We start from the raw sequence: 20577 nt of genomic DNA on the forward strand, positions 1-20577 counted from the left end.
TTTTTTCTTTATTCTTCGTTCTCCTTCACCTCAACTTTCTTTTTTTTTTCTTGTCTCTTTTACTTCGTCTTCGTCTTCCTCCTCTTCTGGTCTCGTTGTTTTCTTTTCCTTCTCTTCCTCCTCCTCCTCCTCCTGTGCTCTTGTTTTCTTTTTTTCCTTTTCTTCGTTCTCCTTCACCTTAACTTTCTTTTTTTTCTTCGTCTCTTTTACTTCGTCTTCGTCTTCCTCCTCTTCTGGTCTCTTTTTTTTCCTTCTCTTCCTCCTCCTCCTCCTCATCCTGTGCTCTTGTTTTCTTTTTTTCCTTTTCTTCGTTCATCTTCATCTTTTTTTTCTTCTTGTCTTTTACTTCGTCTTCGTCTTCCTTCTCTTCTGGTCTCGTTTTTTTTTTTCTTCACTTCGTCCTCAGTCACCTCTAGTTTGTTCTTGTTTTTTTCTTTTCCCCCCTCCTCTTCCTCTTCCTGTGCTAGTTTTTTCGTCTTTCTTACTCTCCGTTCTTCTTTACCTTCTCTTTTTTTTTCTGCCGCAGTTTTTATCTTATTCTTGGTCCAGTTTTCCTATTTTTTATTATCTTTTTTATCTCACCTTTTATTTATTTTACCTCCTACTCTTTCTCTCCCTCCTATTGCCTCTTCGTTCTTTTCTTCCTCCTCCTCTTTGTTTTCTCTTCTTATCTTTATTATCTCTTCATGGTTTTCGTGATCCCTTTATTCCTCCTCCACCTCCCCCTCCCCCTCCTTCTCCTCCTCCTCCTCCTCCTCCTGAACACACGCTCATAAACTTGCCATAAAGATGAAATATGAACAAATAAAACACCGATTTGAGTTTCCCTGTTTAGGAGAAGGTCGTGGAGAGAGAGAGAGAGAGAGAGAGAGAGAGAGAGAGAGAGAGAGAGAGAGAGAGAGAGAAAATGTGTGTGTGTGTGTGTGTGTGTGTGTGTGTGTGTGTGTGTGTCGATTTCCCAAACAACAAGGTCTCCCCGCTCCTCCTCCTCCTCCTTTCCTCCTCCTATTCGAAGCAAGGAGAGACCAGGAGAATGCAAGGAAAAGAGAGGCACGTAATGGCTCTTTTTCCTCCTCCTCCTCCTCTTCCTCCTTTGTTTTTACCTTCTGCCGGACTTTTAAGACAGAAAAAAAAAAAACGCTTATGCTCGATGCAGGATCTTGTAAAAGCTTCAGGAATGCGAGAGAAAGAAGTATAAGATTCCTGCGATTCTGAGAACTACACTTGTTTGTTTGTCTGTGTGTTGCTTTCTCTCTCTCTCTCTCTCTCTCTCTCTCTCTCTCTCTCTCTCTCTCTCTCTCTCATACCATTCCTATTATCTTTACATCTCACTCTTCCTTCCCCTTCTCTGCATCCCCTTCCATTCCCTAAAAGGATGGGTCTTAACTGTTCCAGGTCAGTGGCTAGGAGAGAGAGAGAGAGAGAGAGAGAGAGAGAGAGAGAGAGAGAGAGAGAGAGAGAGAGAGAGAAAATAAATTTAACAAGTAAAAATAAAAACTATGAATTGATAAACGCATAAAATATAAACGTTGGATTCAGAAATACGGATAAAAAGTCAAAGCTACAAAGATCTGATCAATAAAAAGAAACACACAAAAAGTAAATGTTTAGCCAAAAAGAATAGCCACACAAAAGATTACCGATAAAAAGAAACATGAGCTAAAAAACTCCTCCATAAACGGCCGAGGAATGACCTGCACTAAGCTGTCTGGCGCGCACTCAAGGCGGGGAGGTTTTATGTCGACTCTTATTTTTATCTTTGTTTTTATGATGGCGGCGGCGGTGGCGGTGGCGTGCCGCTGCTCCGCTGAAAATAGTGCGAACGTTATTTGCGGCAAGGAGGAGGAGGAGTGGATAATGTGGATTTCGTGTGTGTGTGTGTGTGTGTGTGTGTGTGTGTGTGTGTAATGCAAGGTCTAAGCGTCATAGTTTTTTTGTTATTTGAATTATCATGTGTATTCATTTTCCGTTTTAATGGTACTTATTTTTCTCTCTCGCTGTGGTGTTCCATTTCGCGGGTCGGTGTGTCATTTACTGTTTCGACTTCATAATTGGGGTCTGCTAAGCTGTCGCCATGTTATAATGTGTTTCTCCTCCCGCAGCCTCCCGGCGCCGGCAAGACGTACCTGGTGAAGCAGATGAGCAATGTTTGCGAGATGCCGCTGTACGGTGTCCACACCAACCAGGTGCGCGGCGCCCCGGCCGTGCGGAAGCTGTTCGAGCAGGCGCGGGAGAACTACCCGTCGCTGGTGTTCATGGACGACGTGGACACCATCTTCGCCAACCACGACCGTGATCCTGAGTGCTCGCCCCTCGTTCAGAACATCCGCGACGAGCTCTTCACGCAGCTCGGCCCTCGCAAACTCAAGATCCTAGATCCAAAGTCCTCCAAGAACCCGACGGACAGCCTAGTGAGCGCCAGCCGTGGCGTAAACGGCGTGGGAGGAAGCCGAGCCTCCAGCCCAGCCTCCACCACGTCCCGGCCCCGACCCTCCGCCCCGCCCGACGAAGACGAGGAGGAGGTGTTCAGCGATGACGAATCGGCCTACCCAGACAACAACGGCATCATCGTGGTGGCGGCCACCAGTGCCCCGTGGATGCTCTACAAGGTAAGTCTGGGGCACACCTAGCTTCAACTTGTATAACCTAGTATTCTGCTTTTAAGCTCACTAACTGCTCTTTTTTCAAGTATAATGAATCGAGTCAGTCACGTCCGGGTGCCGTGTCAAGTCAGACCATTAATGCCCTGTTTTCCCGTCTGCCTTGTTACAGGACCACGAGCTGCTGAGTAGATTCCGCGGCGTTTACCTCGTAGGTCTCCCGGACAAGCAGACGCGATACAACCTGCTCCGGAACCTCTTCCAGGATGTCCACCACAACCTTTCTGACAAAGACATCATGTTGGTGGCGGAGAAGACCGAGGGGTGAGTGTCTGGCATGCACAACGTGACGGAGCAGTGTGCGTAAATGACCATCAGTCTGGGGTTCTTTACCAAAATTGCACGACTTTAAAGGTGACCCCTCAGGGAAGGGTCAGGATGACTTACAGTATTTGACTTAACCCTCTTCTTCCCTCCGTGTCTGCTGCAGGTTCACGCCGGCGGACCTGATGGTGGTGGTGAAGACGCTCACCTACCGCCAATTCTCCTTCCTGCTGTCCATGGCCTCGGCGCGCACCGGCTCCGTGGGTTCCTCCAGCGATGTGGGTTCCACTGGCTCCCAGACGCCGCTGTCCTCAGAGATGTCCGAGGTGAGGTGGCGAGATGCAAACATAGCACAGCACAGCATAGCCTTGCTGGGGGGTGATGGCCCGTCTTTACACTTTTTGATGGGAAATTTTACCTTTAGTATCAGTAATATACAGTGTTCGGTAAATGTTGATGTGCATGTACTAAGTGTTATGTTCACCACAGACCGCATCCGAGTCAGACCTAGACGGATTGCCAGAGTCCGAAGGTCACCTGAAGAGGGGTGCTGCCACAGCGGCAGTGGCGGCGGTTGCAGCGACAGCGGTAGCAGCCGTGGCGGGAGCCATGGCGAAGCCCCGAGGTGGCGCCGTCGAGCAGTCCAACGCCGCCAGCGGTGCCGTGCCCAAGAAAGACATGAAGCAGGTCAACGGCGTTCTCAGGAAGTCCCTCCCGGGAACCGCCTCACCCTCCTCGGTGGTGAGTGCGGCGGCAGCAGTGACGGCAGCGGCGGCGGCAGTGTCCACCCTCTCGGCGTTGGGCGACGAGTGGGACAGCGACAGCGACACCGACCACGAGGGGGAGGGACCCTACGCCTCTCCGGAGAGCCAGCGGGGCGAGGTGTGTGTGTATGTGTGTGTGGAATCAGTTAGGTTTGTCCAGGCCTCTCCAATACAGGTAGATGAATAGTTATGTGATTTATTTATTTATTTATTTATTTATTTATTTATTTTTTATTTATTTATTTATTTATTTATTTTTTGTCACATTGCTTCTTGTGCAAGTACATCAGCTTGGAGCGGTTGTTTACTTCCTGCTTCGTTGCTGCAATCATGTTTGTGGAGGGGACAGTATTTGCAGTGCCAGGACTACACACCTCAATAAATGAATCATTATGGAGGGGTGGATTATGATTAGATACAGTAAGCTCATTTATTGGAAAGCATTTTCCTGTACTTTCTCATTCAGTTTAGTGGGATACTTCACTAAATCAAGATTTAAGGAATAGATGTAATTTTTTTCACAAATTATAATGTGATGCTATTCAGTTTTGTGAAGTAATCCACTTATGAGCAAAAATTGTTGAAATTTTGATAAAGTGGAAGGGAGTGGCTCAATTTATCCCACTGTATCAAAAGTTTACTTCATTAAATAGAAAACTTGCTTTCTGTCATTGTATTCTTGAGTAATAGAGACAAGGGCCTTCAGTGCCGTGGCATAAGGTCTGGTGCTGAGCTCTCAATTACTTTGTCTTTGCTTTAGCAGAAGATGAATCAGCCCAATGAGGTGGCCCCGACGCGAGTCATGGACGACACTTTGGTGACAGCAGCGCCGGTGACAGTGGTGGATGGAGAGGAGGGTGGGCAGGAGGAGCGGCCACGGGATGAGCTGTGCGTGCCATCGCCAGACTCAGCCATTGGTCTGTCCAAGAGCAATGAGGAGATGGAGGAAGCCCACAACACCTCGCGGTTGGAGGAGTCCGAGGCACTGCCCCGCGCCCCCTCAGAGAGCAGTAGTAGTGGAGTGACCTCATCAGGCTGTGATAGTAGTGATAATGGTGATGTGAGTGCAATAGTGGACGATGCCGCCAAGGAGCATGGCGGACACAGTGACAATGAAGTGGAGCGGGAGCACACCGAGGCTGCACCCGAGGAATGGGGGGACAGGACTACTGGGGAAGAGCCGTCCAGCCCCAGGGATGCTGCTACAGAAATGGGCAGTGCAGCAGAGGTAGTGGGGGCAGAGGAGGAGGCAGCGTGTGGCAGCAGTGGTGAGGAACCCGTGGCAGGGAGCCTGGGCACGGGAGAAGAGGAGGAGGAGCGGGTGGGCACGCCGCTGGACTTTGAGCTGCACTACACTGAGCCCGCTGAGCCCATGCGGGATGATAATTGTGCCATTGACAGTGACAGTGATAATGAGGTGTCAGAGTCTGGGAGGTCGAGGGGTCGGCGTGTGGCCTTCTCTGGCATGTCCACCATGGAGCCACTGACTGTGGACGTGGGTGACGTGGGTGGTGCCGCCCCCAATGTGTCGTTGGACGACCTTCCGCCCAATATCACTCTGGCACCGTCCAGCCTGCCGGAGCCACTGCTGCCGGATGACAGACACCAGGATGGGGCACCCAATGCCATCCTGCTCAGCCTGCTGGCCCGCCCCTCCCCTGCTCGTGACCGTGACAGGGACCGTGACCGTGACCGTGAACGCCGCATGGAAGAGCCCACCGGTCTTGCGTCCTTCTTGCACCATGACACTGACCTGGATGTGACTAAGACGTCCACCCCCATCGAGCCCATGGATGCCCTCACCCCCACGCCGTCCCTCACCCGCTCCCCCACCCCCACCCCCAGCGTGGCCTCCAGCAACAATGGCACTGTGGCCAGCTCAGGCAGTGGTCGCCGTGCCTCTGTCGGCTCCACCAGCAGCGAGGTGAGGCAGTGTGTGTTGTCTGATCAACAACTCCTTCACAGACTGCCCATACTCAGGCAGTAAATCTCACACCCAATGGAGGAACTGATGAAATAGCAAGACTGAAAAAATTATAGTTCAGTTTTCTTACATATGTGCAGTGACCATTTGATTGCAGGGATGTAATGATAGATGTGTAGTAATGGTCTGAAGGGGGTCGTAGTACATTCCCCATACTTGGTACCGTCCTAGCTTTCAAATACACTTAAATGGGTCATTCAAACTAGTTGATGTAGAAATTAACTGCTTATAGGAATGCATCACCAAAGGTGCTTTTCACCAAGCATTTATCTAATGCCTATCATTCCCTGGCAGGTCCACAAGAAGGAAGACAGTGACTCTTCTTTTGACCACAGTGATGGCCACACCGTGCCTTCCTCAGACATGTCCACGGCAACGTGCAATGAAACGGGTAAGTGTTCACCCCTAGGCACCAGCCTAATTAGTCTTCCAACAAGATTATAGTTCATGGCACGGCTCAAATGTACTCACCATGAACATTAGGCCTTCAATCTGTCTATATCTTTGTGTTTTGTGAGACACGTTCCTTTAAGAGTTCAGAATATACCTCAACTTGTGTGGTTTGTTTCATGTGCGTGCGTGAAGGAGAGACGATGGAGTGCCGTACTGACTCAGATGAGCGGCTGCAGGAGCTTGAGGACGGACCCGACCAAACTGACTCAGCCCGCGCAAGCGAGTATGGAGAGGGTGGGGAGGCAAAGTCTGGGATCAAAGGTGGACTGAACTCCCTCCTGAACCTGGACGACCTTGGAGAGATCAGTATCCAGCTTATCACTCTGGTATGCCACAAGAAACTGGCCTTGGGGAGTTTGTATTTTTGCTTATTAACTAAAGTCTTCAGTTACTGTTGTGGTTCCCTTTCTAAATCAGACCTGCAATTACATGGGGCAATGAGGGGGCTTAGGATCCCCTGGCAACTTTAAGTGAGATTCATTTAACTTTTCTTGTCTTGGCCATAGTTGCCTCCTTTGCTTAAAAAAAAATATGCTCGGCTGTGGTCTGCCATATTTGTGTACATCTATGTGCACATAGTATCAATACTCAAGAAGTGAATGTAACCCCTAATGTGTAGGATTATTTTAAATGTATGCGGGTTTGTCGCTGATGGTCAAACTTGCTTGTGTGCAAGACTTGGCATAGGCAGCTGAACAGGTAGTCAGCAGCACACCATGTGAAAGTGCCTTCAGCTCTCCACAATAACTCGTTATTGACCCTTCTTTTCAAGCCAACAAGCTTGTTGGATTATATTAGGTTCTCTCCAGCACCTGCTCACACAGGTGTGTGATTTAATGTAATTTCACAAAGAATTATTGAGCAACATTCTATTATCTGTGAATGAGTAAATTTCATCCTCATTCCAGGCTGACGTACTCGAGGTTGTTGGGAAAGGTTACAGGAGCATCTCCGATGAAGAAATCAAGCGCTACACGGACTTCATGGTGTGGTTTTCTAATGTTGCAAAGTCTGCCTGTCCCCACTCTAAAGATGGTAAGTCATTGACACTATAAAGTTGATCACAATTGTCAAGTGCCTGGGGGATTCTGCCTCTGCCCATGGCTAGAAGTGAATCCAATCCGAGCTCTGGGTTGGTTAGTGTGAGACTCTGGTTGTGATTCTGACCCAGTTTTCCTGTTGCTGCTTCAGGTTTCCTTTTCTTGCAGCTTTGTTTAGGTACTATAAGTAGGACAAAAGTCACTGACTAGTTGCAGGAAAGACAGCGAGCAATAACAAATTTACATTCCTCAAAAGATGCAGTTCACAGTACGTTGTATTTAGCAAATTCTAAACTATGATTCTAATCATTTGTTACTGCCTCCTGACCCAGCTAACCCTTGACTCTCCATTCAATAGGTCGACACCATCCCAATGCACCAAACTTGGACGAGATCAGCCTAGATTCCACAGTGTATGACACGCCCAGCATTGCCAAGAAGAGGAAGGGGCCACTACGCAAATTGGGAAGGTTCCTCCTTAAAGCACTAATGTTCATCCTGGACTGAAAATGTTAAACTGAAGTGAATGATGGAGATTAGGCTCACACATCACCTTGTGCAGGCGGTGGCTGTCCACGCCCGCTGAGGTGTGTCAGTGGAGGTGTTGTGTGTGGCTGTGAGGAGTGTCAGCACCTGATGCATTCCAGCACCCTTGAATGCAGTGCAGTAAGTTGCTGAGGACACTCATCCAAAGGCTGATTCAACAGGTCCCTTGCTTTTGTACATTAGTAACATGTTCTAATGGGTCATTTAGCAGCCAAGTCTCAGTAACTTCGTTACAAAGTAAAAAAAATAATTAAATCACGCATTTAGATGGTAATGCAGTCATTGTGCAGTGGGCACAAGAGCTGCACAACAGGAGCAGCAGTAAAGAAAAAATATGTAGATGAAATTGGCTTCAGAAAGTTTTATGAACTTTTCATTAAAACTATTTTTCAAAGATAAGCTTGATAGGTAAAGCATTATTACCGAGATACACTTGAAAGTATTACTTACTTAGCCAGCATTACATACAACATAATGACTGTAATGGAACCATTAGTAATTGCCGAGGTTTGACTTCAAAAGCTGTGAATGCTCTGAAAGACTGAATACTCACTGTAATTGACCTTCTTATTTTCAGCCTACTTATACTTTTTTCACCCAGTGCCATGGCACTGTCATGTGCTCCCCGAACGCTAGACAAAGGTGATGACTGACAATCATCTGCCACTTTTCTGTTAATTCACCGATTTGAGTGGCTGCCTCTGAAGCCATGAGCTGGGGGGCTTCAGCCACTGGGGTGTGATGGGCCATGACAGCTCAGCATAATTTATTAAAAAATTATTCAGGCACCACTGTGATATCACTATGATGGTGGCATAGCCAAGCCAAAATTCTATAAATTCAACCAAAGGGGAAGCACAGAGACAATAGCAGAGTATATAGCACAAGAAAATGCAATACTGGAATATCAGAATTTGCTATATTGCAGTATCTGAAATGCAAAATAAGAGACTCAAATTAGGTAGGATTCATATTGAGCAATACCTGTTGCTTCTTTTTGAAGTTCCATAATTATAACAATCAGGGAGAATATTTCTTTCTTCATTACTTCTGCACTCTTCACTCTCATTAGGGGCTGCAAAAGCCAGGCAAAGACTTTCAGAATTAAAGTACTTTATGCTTTGAGGTGAAGGCCACATGTAATGCTTAACTGCAAGGAGGCATGGGGTGCCGAGTTCAGCTTCAGGCCAAACTGCAAAGATTATGTACATATATACATTGGCATTGGTTGGCTACTTCAATGCTTGGGATTATTGGAGCACATCCACAATGATAGCTGCAGGGGATGGCAGGCAGCCACTAGACACTCAGCCCTTGCCACTCTCTGCACCATTGGACAACACTATTGTGTGCCGTAAAAGACATTTTTGTTGAAACCATGCATATGCAGAGGCCTTGCTCATATATATGTAAATAGTGCTGTGTTGATATGACTGTGTTTGGACAATTTAGGCATTGTATTTACAGTGTTTTCATATAAATGACTGGGGTATATGCTTACAAAACCTACTTTAAAAGGCATACCTTTGGTAACTTATGAAATGGTGTATGATTTCATGCATTTGATTGTCATGATCATAAATTGTGTTGTTTTGAGTATTGTGTTTTACAAGATTATTTGATAACTGAACTACTGTTTGTTTTATCACACTACATGGGTTGGTGGGTGCAGAGGGTTCCAACTACACCCAAGACAGCATCTCATGAAGAATGCATTGACAAAAGTTTCTTCTTTCCATTTTGTATAAACTAACAAAACATTGCAGCACTAAATGATCAATGAAATAATCCATATTTGATAAATTTATTTTAGAAAATTAGAAAATTTCCCATATTCCTTGTGTAAATCAAACATTGCAATTAACCTGGAATGAATTTCTTTGTCTGTAGAACCTGTCGCGTTACATTAGGTCATGGCAGCTACTGTTATAAAGCACAACACACTGAAGGATTAGCTGCAGGTTAATTAATAACAATGTGTGGTGCCACACAACCCTAAAGCCTTACCTTCTGAGAGCAAAAATGTATGCACATTGTTTATGAATGGGGTGTCCTGAACCCTATTCACTGTTATAGCCACACTACACAAATATTGTGTAGACCTCGCCCAGCTGTATATTCATTTGAAACTGGTTAATACTAACTCAGATCTATATGAAAAAGCTCCCATAGGGATGTCTTGTGCAAATAAGTCACAGTAAGACAAAACAAGTAGAACACAACCTTTCAATTGACTGATTTCCATAACATTTGCACAACACTTGCAGGATCACAGCATAGAAACTTGACCTAACTGTAGTACTGCTAGCTTGGCTACACTACACTACCTTGACCTGAAGCTGTTTAATACTAGAGTTCATCCTTCTTTTTGTCAGCCTTTTTACTGGATGCCTCTCGGGTGACAAAGTCCTGAAAAATATGCATTGTTTCAGTGGCGCCACATGTTGAATATCATTACACAACAAAAAAAAAAATTAATCAAATTTGTTTTAACAACCTCTTCAATAAAGTGAAGTATCTTTATGTCTACCATAAAAGAGAACAGACTTGTAGCTAGTTTCTGTGGTTTGCCATCTTAAGAAAATTGTTATGAACAACTAATCTATATATGTTGAGAGAGGGAGCGAGAGAAGGGGTGAGAGGGAGAGTGATCCCTTCAAGTAACTGCCCTCCAACATCCCATAAACCCTTCTGCTCAACCCTGTCATAGCCCTTCCCCAGGTCCATGGATACAACATTATTCCTAATGTTCCACATCTACATCACCTCCATATTTCATAATTTATGCTGTCATACCATCAATGCCAGGGACCTTTACTACTTTCAACTTTATTGCCACCTCTGTCTCACTCCTCTTCACCTCCCTCCCTGTGGCAACCCTGCATTAATCTCTATGGCTGTACTGGTCACTTCTACTTTCCCTCCTACACTAATTCATCACTAGTTCAAAATGTTTTTTCCATACCTCTTAATTTTCCCTATTTTTTTCCCTGCCGAGTACTATTTAGAATGATGCATTTAGATTAGTGAAGATACTCTACTTACACTACCCCTAAACAGACAGACACAAATGACCTTACCTTGAGTGACTTGAGGGAGCGATCACCGTTGAAGGGTACTGGGTTGTCCTTCTCACTCGCCCTCACAAAGAAGAGGGTTGGGAAGCCCTCCACCTTGAAGCCTGGGTGCACATCATTAGCTGTGGCATCAAACTTGGCCACCACCACATTAGAATTGGATTTGGCAAGCTGCTTGGCTAACTTTTTGTACACAGGCTCCAGGCTCTTGCAGTGGCCACACCAGGGGGCGTAGAACTCCAGCAGCACATCCTTGTCGGTCTTCATCACCTCCTCTTCAAAGCTGCGGGCCACTACCACCCTCACCGGACCCTCCTGTCTTCGAGGCACTGGCTGGGACTTCAAGAAAGGAGTCAACTTGCCTGGAAAAATCAATTTAACTTCTGTAGTGAAGAACAAGTGAAATGTATAGAAAATATGATTTTCCTGTAAAGATTAATAAGAAAGGGTGTTCAATACTTCATGAGAGGATTTGGTCACTGCAGGAGAATGGGTGATGATACAATAGGTGTGTGTGGAAATGGAGGTTGGTCACCTAGAGAGTGGGGGAAAAAGAATTGCTGAATGGAGTAAGTATGGAGAAGACATGCTGTAGGTACAAGAGGAAGATTGTATAACACAGGAAGGAAAAAAGTCCATCAAAGGCAAAGGGAAAACATAGGGTATGTGGATTGGAGTAATCACAACCAAGTGAAAATCTAATCTCTGGAACCATTGTCTCACTTCACACACAACTCACCAGCCTTGAATTTCTTCAAGAATCCCTCGAGCACGTCTGTACCGAAGTCCTCCTCAGGTTCCATGGGGTACCTGCCAAAAAATGGCATAAGTCAAATTTGTATCTACTCTTAATTTTGTAAATCTTAACTGCAAGTTGACAGATTTAAAGGTGATCGGTACAGTGTGGTAGTACACATCACTATTTAGAAAAGATTTACCCGTCTAAAATAAAAGAAACACTAAATATATCCTTGGTATATGTAATGCAACTCTGGAAAAAATCATAACGAAGTGATGAACAGCAGGTAAGCACAACCTTTAGGAAATAAAGAATTAAGACTTATCAAACAATAAAGAATTAAAACTTTTAAAATCAAACTTGCTTTAACAAAGAAATTCCCAACAAATGAGGTACTTTGGAGATAGAAGAAAGAAAATAAAAACTTTCTTCATGCTGAGCAAGAGGCAAGACTTGGAAAATGAAAGGAAGTTATTGAGAAGTAGAAGGAATGGGTGAAAGCATGTACAAAAGGTTTGGTATGGGTGTGACAGCGAAGGGAGTGGATTGTGGAGCGGTTGAATGGGTGAAGCGTGGTACATTGAGATAGTTTGGACATGTGATGAAAGGGAATTCATGAAGTATGTATGAAGGAAGGATTGAGGGAGAGGGTGTCAGGAGAGTAGATTGGTATGGTGATTTTTTTTTTTTTACAACAAAGGAGACAGCTCAAGGGCACAAAAAAAAAGCCCGCTACTCGTTGCTCCCAAAAAAGAATCAAAAGAGGTGGCCGAAAGAAAGGTCAATTTCGGGAGGAGAGGTGTCCTGATACCCTCCTTTTGAAAAAGTTCAAGTCGTAGGCAGGAGGAAATACAGATGAAGGAAGATTGTTCCAAAGTTTACCAGCGTGAGGGATGAAAGAGTGAAGATGCTGGTTAACTCTTGCATAAGGGGTTTGGACAGTATAGGGATGAGCATGAGTAGAAAGTCGTGTGCAGCGGGGCCACGGGAGGGGGAGAGGCATGCAGTTAGCAAGTTCAGAAGAGCGGTCAGCGTGGAAATATCGATAGAAGATAGAGGCAACATTGCGGCGGAATTTAAGAGACAGAAGACTATCAGTAGGAGAAGAGCTGACGAGACGAAGAGCCTTAGACTCCACTCTGTCCAGAAGAGCTGTGCGAGTGGAGCCTCCCCACACGTGAGATGAATAATCCATACGAGAGCGGACAAGGCCCCTGTATATGGATAGCAATTGCGCGGGAGAGAAGAACTGGCAGGGACGATACATAACGCCCAACCTCGAGGAAGCTGATTTAGCGAGAGAGGAGATATGAAGTTTCCAGTTGAGATTTTGAGTTAAGGATAGACCGAGGATGTTAAGTGTTGAAGACAGTGACAGCTGAGTGTTGTCGAAGAATAGAGGATAGGTGTTTGGAAGATTGTGTCGAGTTGATAGGTGGAGAAATTGAGTTGAGAAAAAGACACAAAGTTCCTTCTGCCCCAATCAGAAATGATAGCAAGGTCTGAGGTTAAGCGTTCTGCAGCCTCCAGTCTGGAGTCGTGTACTTCCTGTTGAGAGGGTCTTCTATTGAAAGAAGTTGAATAATGCAGAGTGGAGCTGTAGGCGTATGAGTGGACAGTGGCGTTTGAGTTGGAGCAAGAAAGTTGGAAGAAGCAGGACTGAGTGAATTGAGAGGCAACCGTGCCAGAACAGAGTGAGATGGAGACACATGCTATGGCCACCCCCTGGAGGGAAGTGCCTGTGAGGGAACAGGGTGTCAAAGACTTAGATTGAAGAGTAAATTAATTGTGTATGCACTGAAAAGCGATCACAAAAATGATAAATACATCAATCAGGTATGTTGACTCACTTGAGCTTTTCAGTAAAGATTCCAACATTGACTGACTCTCCTGAGTCCTCCAACCCCAGACTCTTGATCTCATCATCAAACTCTTCCTCATTGGCAATGGCAAAGGTGATGTCCCTGTATTTGTCCGCGATGGGAAGGATCTTGTTGCGAATGAACTGTGTGTCTGAGAAAAAAAATTACTTTTAAAGATACCTCACTATCCCTGTAATTCATTGTCTTGGTTATGCATCAGTACACTTTCATCATAATCAGTGACAATATTACCTGCAGAAAATGAAAACATTTTCAAGATAAAAATAGTAAGTAGAAGTGTGCATGATACCCATTACGCCCTCAATCATTCAATTCCCCACAACACAATCTGCCTTCCCCTTCAATAGGAGCAGCAGGCAGGCAGGCACTCACCCTTGATGTACTGGTGGGAGAAGTTGACATCATAGTACACAACAGCAAGGGGCCTGTTTTCGTACTTGAGCGCCATGTTGTCTCGGGTACGCTGGCCAACCAGGGGCACACTCTTCTTGCTGATCCAGGGAGCCATCTCCTTGTAGGTCCCAGTGGCCTGGTGGGGGATGAAGGGAAAAAGAGAGTAATTAGTACAAATACAATGTGAAGTTTCGAAGTTCAAACTGAGGTTAGAAATATCTTGTGGATGGGGAAGAGATGGTGAATAAATGCTTCTCATGAGGTGTGTAAGGTATGCGGTGTGATACAAACAATGAGGTATTATAAATAAAGTTAAAAAAAAGAGTGAAACAACAAATATAAAGGAATGATGCAGGCTGCCACATCATTTCAAAATGTCCCTTTGGCATGGTGGAGATGGGGAAGAAAAGTACATGAAACTGAAGCAAAATTAAACCACCATTCCTCTATATCAAGTAAGAATGGACACTCCTTTTAACTTCATCTAAAGTCTGATCCTGTAATGTCTGGAGGTTGCACAAACCTAAATGGACCACTATTTATCAACAACACAAGTATAGGTCATCCATGTGGACTTACCTTAGTGTATCTGAAGACCTTGTCCTCATACTGGGAGTGGTAAATCTCTGGCATGATGATGGTGATGGTGTTGGCCTTCAGTTTCAGGTGCTCAGCAACACTGCTCTCAAAGGTGTGGAAGAACTGTAACTTTCCTGTAAAATATGATTAGTATCAGACCTTCATAATATCTTTACCTTACAATTATTTACATTAAAGAACAAAGCTAAAGCAATTAATTGAAAAACAAATGCATAGAATTATGTTAAGATGTGGGAAAAGTTCAGAGAAAATGGTAGCACTACTGATCAAACTAAAGGTATCAGATATCCATTCACCTCTGAGTTCGTTTGCTGCCCCAATGTACTCCTCAAACATATCGTTCTCCTCCGGGAAATAACCAATGACATTAGCGTCCGTCCTGGCAAAATTGTTAGTGGCCTCCAGTGCTGTGGTGATCAGACGCGATGGCAGCTTGGCCTGCTCCCGCATGTACTGCACGATGCCCTCCTGGTCACGTGGGCCCTTGTACTCAAACTGATGCCCATTGCGGAACACCTGTGGGGAGACTTGCATAATTATCATGCATATATAGGACCATAATGTCTTTAAAACTTGAATAGTACACTCACTCAATCAATCAATAGGGACATGCACTGGGAGAGAGGATTGGTATGGCCATACTTTAATGATGACAGCAATAAGACACCTTATGAAATGTTAAAAGTTTTACATAACAGTATTGATGAAGCTTGAGGTTCCTCTTAACTACAAATTCCTGCAAATTATAATTATCCATCACTTGAGGAATAATGTGTTTGGAAATTCCCAGTCAATTCTGAGTCCTCCACTAATCACCCTTATTCTATCTCTGTATCAAATGATATATGATGTTCACCCATGTACTCACAATAAGTGTTGGGTAGCCAGTGATATCAAACTTCTTGAACAGCTCCCTCTCCAGCTCTCCATTCACTTTGCCCAGTGCGATGCCCTCGTCTTTCAGTTCTCGCGCCGCCCCCTCAAAGTCTGGCATAAGCTGCAGAAGAGAGGCAAAATTAGCCTGAATAAACAAAGCAAAAAAATAAATAAATAAAAAATAAATAAATAAATAAATAAATATATCAATCTTTATTTTGATGATAGTTCATTACGCCTCAGCTCCATTTTTTCCTAATATATTCTTTTGATATGAACAGTAATAGTTATAGTGAGTATGAATTAGCAAAAATACCTTCATGTGAAAACCCTGATGTAAGTACATGATTTAACAAGTTTCACCACACAGTTATTATACCACCAAGTGGTACTCACAGCATCACAGTGTCTACAGCCTGTGATGTAGAAGTCAACAAGAATGAGTTTCTTTGAGTTGATGGTCTCTGTAAAGTTTGACGTGGAGAGGACAAGGACAGCAGAGGGTGGTGGGGCGTAGTTGGGGTCGCCATGCATGCGCATGTACTCCACAATAGCTGCAAAAGATGGGGAGGGAAAAGGGGGTTAACAATGTTACTAACAGCAGGAAGAGTAAAGCCCTACAATACATGACTGACAAACAGAACATTAACATACATAAAAACTACCTATATTTCGTTTCTGATCCCGTTCCTTCACAGGAATTTATTTTTCCTGTTCTGGCACTCCTCTCTGCACATTCCATCCTAACCTGCCAACTCGCTTTTTTCAATAATCATTCACTCTATTGATTCATTTTACTCGTGATCTGGCGATACCCTCTCTCTCAACCCTGCCCTCACACGCTCCCCTCATCCAGTCATCCTCATTCATCACCACATGTCCTAGCCATCTCAAAGTATCATGCTTTACTCATTGAGTTTCTCCACAATCCAATTCCTTAGCTGGAACATCCACGTCAACCCAGTGTGTTATTTCCTGCACGAGAATTTCTTATGCATAACTTTCTGGAATCTTAATAGTTGGGCTTTTATGGATTATAGCAATTTCCTGATTAAAGATTTTGGACTACTGGGATTATCAGACCAGTGAACTTGGGTTAATGGACTGTATACATCCTCAACCCATAATAAAGACCACAACAAGAGTGCAGAGCCTCACCTCCTGCAGTTCTGGCACCTCGGTAGTCCTCCACTGCCTCCCCCTTCTTGAAAAGCTTGATGGTGGGGTAGCCGCTGATGTCATATCGCTTGGCCACCTCCTCCTGCACGGTAGCATCCACCTTGGCTATCCGGATCCCTTCCTCCTTCAACTGCTTGGCTGCCTCAGCGTACTCTGGCACCAGCTTCTTGCAGTGGCCACACCTGAGAGGGATGGTAGTTTTCATTTTTAACTTTTTTTTTTTTTTATTGAAATGCTGTCATGTGTTGAGTGTTGGTGTTCTTGTTGTAGTCAAGACATCTGGTGTTAAATATGGTCACCCAACATTCATGTAAAATCTACTCTACTCCATTTGACAGGCTCCATACATTCTTGTATGTGTCAGCCTTGTTTTCTTTAAGAGAGTTCCTCATTAAATCTCCATAAGGGAGTGGGACCATTTTCCTAAGGTCACATGCTACCCTTTGATGCAAGGGATGACACTATGGAAGATAGGGACAATCACTTCCCCGAGCCCAAACATGCTAACTGCTTAATGATACTGAATAATGCCAATTCTTATAATCATTCATCAATCATCACCAAGCATCACTGTTGTCCTTTTATCATCAATCATTATTTGCCATCATCAGCAAAGATAATCATGGTGTGCTAATACCTAATGTCTAGCAAACAGATACATATTAATTTGTCACCACAATCATTAGTCAGCCATCAAAAGTTGCCAAGCAAAAAGTTACCATCAAACAAGACAAATGAACAAATCACCAAGAATCTAATCATTAATTACTGTCAAACAATTATCATTCTCAAACACCCTCACCATCACACAGTCATTGCCTGCTGGCACTCACCAGGGTGCATAGAACTCCACCAGGATGGCATCTTTGGGGTTCACGACGTGGTCAAAGTTGTCGTTTGTCAGCACCAGCACGTCATCCTCTTCCGCTATCTTGACTTCTCCTCCAAAGCCTTCCACCACAGGAATGTCTGCAGAGCAAAACCATCATCACCACCACAACTACATATGTTTACTGTACAGACAACTACTATATAATTAACATCAGGGCTGGCCACTTCCATAAGCCATTATTTTTTTAGTAGTGGAAGTGTATTTTTGTTTGAAACAAATTATACATAAATTTATGGTTTATGTTTAGCATGAGCAAAAATTACTTCTGCAAATGCAAACTAAAATACTGGTCACCTCAGGAGTGGATGAGCATGGATGGTAAACACTGAGGATAGTGTGGATGACATGTAAAACAGGCATCATCACTACCAAAAAAAAAAAAAAAAAAAAAAAAAATAAGCAGGAAGTAGCTTGCTGCTTTTCAGGAGTCTGGAGAAGGCTAATGACAGGGTTGACTGGAGGGGTTCATGGAGTGTCCTGAGTGTGAGGAAGGCATCTCTTGAAGGGGTCAGAGGTCTGAGACTGGTGCCTCTGTGAAGTGGGTATGGGGTGTTGGCTGAGAAGTTTGGTGTTGGAGTGAGACAAGGGTGTGTGATGTGTGCTTTCAGATTATAGTTAAAGGGCCTTTGTCTTTGCCCTCCAACCATAATGTGAAGATGTATGTAGTATTCAAGGTGGCAGAGCTAAACTACACATTTACCTTTAGATAAAAAATAAGGGGGAGGAGGTTGAGTGCGGGCAAAGGACCACCACCCACGAGTTAGGTTAGGTATAAAAACTTCAATAAATTAGATAAATAGCATTAGACCCCCCCAGACCTCCTATATTTACCTTTAGATAAAAAATAAAGTGGAGGAGGTTGAGTGAGGGCAAAGGACCACCACCCATAAATTAGATAAATAGCATTAGACCCCCCAGACCTCCTATATTTACCTTTAGATAAAAAATAAAGTGGAGGAGGTTGAGTGAGGGCAAAGGACCACCACCCATGATTAGGTTAGGTATAAAAACTCAATAAATTAGATAAATAGCATTAGACTGCCTAGACTATCTATATTTATCTTTAGATAAAAATTAAGGGGGAGGAGGTTGAGTTAGGGTAATTGACCACCACCCACGAGTTAGGTTAGGTATAAAAACTTCAATAAATTAGATAAATACCATTAGACATATAAGACATGAAATAAGTAAAAGCAAATAGCTAACAGCCCTTACGATGATATAGGTAAGCAATTAGAGGCAGACCTATACTTGCATGACCCACCTTCCTCCTCCTCCCCCCTCGCCGCCTGGGTCCAGAAGGTGCCAACGAGGAGGAGAGCTGCGAAGAGCCTGGCCGAGAGCTGCATGTCTGTGTGAGTGCCGGCACCGCCCCCTTAGAGCTCCTTCCTGACACGTTCACCACACGCCTGCTACTACACCTGTCACTGCCGCCTCCACCCTCCTGCTGCCATGCCTCCTCAGTGCCACCGCCTCCACTCTTATCGTACTGCTTCAATATACCTCTCCAGTACATCCCATCACTTATTTTAACTTATTACGCATCCGGAAAAGCTTTATATTGGGTTATTTGTTGTATTTGAGTGTTAGTTTGGTCTGGAGATGTGTATTTTGGGGTTAAACTTTGACCTCCAACTTGGTCGGCCTCACGGCCGGGAGCTATTTTCAAAGGGCGAATAGGTGATTAATCGGGTTTTCATGAGTGTTTTATCACGTTCATAGTACAGAAGAAGGGTTAAACTATCACCATTATCATAAAAGTACCCCTGGCAATGCCCCAAACTCCTACGAAATCCTTGTCAAATGTGTGGCAGCGGCGTACCGTCTGAGAATATGGTCCCAGCTACTCCTCACTGCTTATTTTAACTTATTGCTCATCCATACACGTTTTATACTCGGTTATTTGTTAGTTTTCAGTGTTAATTTAGGCTGGAGATGTGTATTTTTGGGTTAATTCATATTATGTTGCCGCCTCTGAGCAGCCAATGAGGGGCCGCCAAGTGATGAGATGTCCGCGCCGCTGTCAGACGAACCTCGGGAAGTTAGAACACGTGTAACAATCGATACATTGACCTCTGTGTACTCCATAAATAATATCATGCACCTATTATGTCAGCCAGAATAGTATAGCACCCCAAGAACAAGTCCAGTCGCGTAAAATGGTTAGGCGGCAGTACACATTGCAGACAAGGAAATATAACGATCTAACCAGGGAATGGTGATTAAAGAAGCTCAATAGTTAGATAAATACACAACTGCTAGACTGCTTCTGCCACGTCAACTATTCACAGCTGATGATGGTGAACTCTGGGTACGAATAAATTATCTGCCGGAATCACACAACCATACATATCCTATTTGTTACTGGGGAGACGAATAACATAACCCTTGCGAGGCACCATAAGCATAATCGTGCAAGATGCAGTAGTTATGAAGCACCAGTGATATCTGTAATGGTGTACTCATAACTGGGGGTCTGCGGATAGTATAAGTGATATATATTCCTCAACTACGCTGTCAAATAAGATAGGCTGCATATGGCTCAGATTAGCTTTAAATCATATACACTCACAGCATATTCAAGCCATATGATTTTCTATCGCCACCATTTAGGTTAAGCTAAATTTACTTCCATGGCTAACTAACTATATATAGCATGTCAAGATCATTATATCCTCGTATATAATGTACGTAGTGCTGTTACACCGTACAGTCGTGCAGTGCAATACCTCATCATACTGACGTGGCAAATCTCTCCTTCACGAGTTTTTGGACCATTTATGCTTGGTGATCTGGTTTCTTTAGGATACTCATTTAAAGCCAATATTATTCTCACAAACTTCAAGAGCATGACCCGCATAAATGAGACACAAATCGTAGGTTTCAATTAAGAAAGAAATAAGATACAGAATTAATTACATCTTCAGGTAAAGTTAAGTGTGATAGCCAAGCAAGAGAAAAGACAAAGTTAAGTATTTTTGGGGTGAATATGCTTCTCTTTACTATACTTTGACCAGAGTCCATTCATGAGAGGAACAGTAGGTATATATTTTCTCCGTAGCTTGATTACATTCCTTGCTACAAATAATACGTGATTCTGTACATTAGCATCACAGTGCGAGTTCCAGCCGGCCACGCGTTGGAGGGTCTGGCGAGTCTGGAAGGAAGGAAGGAATGGAAGAAAAATCAGGAAATAAAACGAAAGAAACGTGAAATAAGGAATAGGG

At 44.2% G+C, this 20577-nt stretch overlaps 2 protein-coding genes across 3 annotated transcripts in view; one reads left to right on the forward strand and one right to left on the reverse strand.

Moving 5' to 3' along the window:
* Positions 1–9341, forward strand: part of LOC126983762 (uncharacterized) — an 84113-nt gene extending 74772 nt beyond the window's left edge. Inside the window, exons 3-11 of one of the 2 annotated variants that reach the window (XM_050836882.1) lie at positions 2103–2609; positions 2773–2924; positions 3091–3250; positions 3414–3806; positions 4449–5612; positions 5967–6063; positions 6258–6451; positions 7034–7160; positions 7524–9341. In XM_050836882.1, coding sequence (XP_050692839.1) covers positions 2103–2609; positions 2773–2924; positions 3091–3250; positions 3414–3806; positions 4449–5612; positions 5967–6063; positions 6258–6451; positions 7034–7160; positions 7524–7672 — 2943 coding nt within the window. In that variant the 3' untranslated portion in view covers positions 7673–9341. The remainder of the gene's footprint in view (positions 1–2102; positions 2610–2772; positions 2925–3090; positions 3251–3413; positions 3807–4448; positions 5613–5966; positions 6064–6257; positions 6452–7033; positions 7161–7523) is intronic. The other variant, XM_050836952.1, reaches the window with a different exon arrangement.
* LOC126983875 (protein disulfide-isomerase A4-like) lies at positions 8930–18805 on the reverse strand. Its single transcript, XM_050837067.1, has 12 exons — positions 18615–18805; positions 17292–17427; positions 16438–16640; positions 15676–15833; positions 15272–15400; positions 14700–14919; positions 14383–14516; positions 13783–13939; positions 13378–13540; positions 11528–11598; positions 10792–11150; positions 8930–10120 (listed from the first exon to the last, which is right to left on the reverse strand). Exons 1-12 carry the CDS (start codon positions 18697–18699, stop codon positions 10061–10063), a joined length of 1875 nt encoding a protein of 624 aa, XP_050693024.1. The 5' UTR covers positions 18700–18805; the 3' UTR covers positions 8930–10060.
* Between the last annotated feature and the right edge of the window lie 1772 nt (positions 18806–20577).

Source organism: Eriocheir sinensis, chromosome 1 (assembly GCF_024679095.1).
Source record: "Eriocheir sinensis breed Jianghai 21 chromosome 1, ASM2467909v1, whole genome shotgun sequence".
Taxonomy (NCBI): domain Eukaryota; kingdom Metazoa; phylum Arthropoda; class Malacostraca; order Decapoda; family Varunidae; genus Eriocheir; species Eriocheir sinensis.

Coding starts and splice junctions, on each gene's coding strand:
- LOC126983875 (XM_050837067.1), bottom strand. CDS start 18,699: ATGCAGCTCTCGGCCAGGCTCTTCGCAGCTCTCCTCCTCGTTGGCACC. Junction 13,940..14,382: donor AGGTCTTCAGATACACTAAG/GTAAGTCCACAT, acceptor ATCCCCCACCAG/GCCACTGGGACCTACAAGGA. Junction 10,121..10,791: donor GCTCCCTCAAGTCACTCAAG/GTAAGGTCATTT, acceptor CATATTTTTCAG/GACTTTGTCACCCGAGAGGC.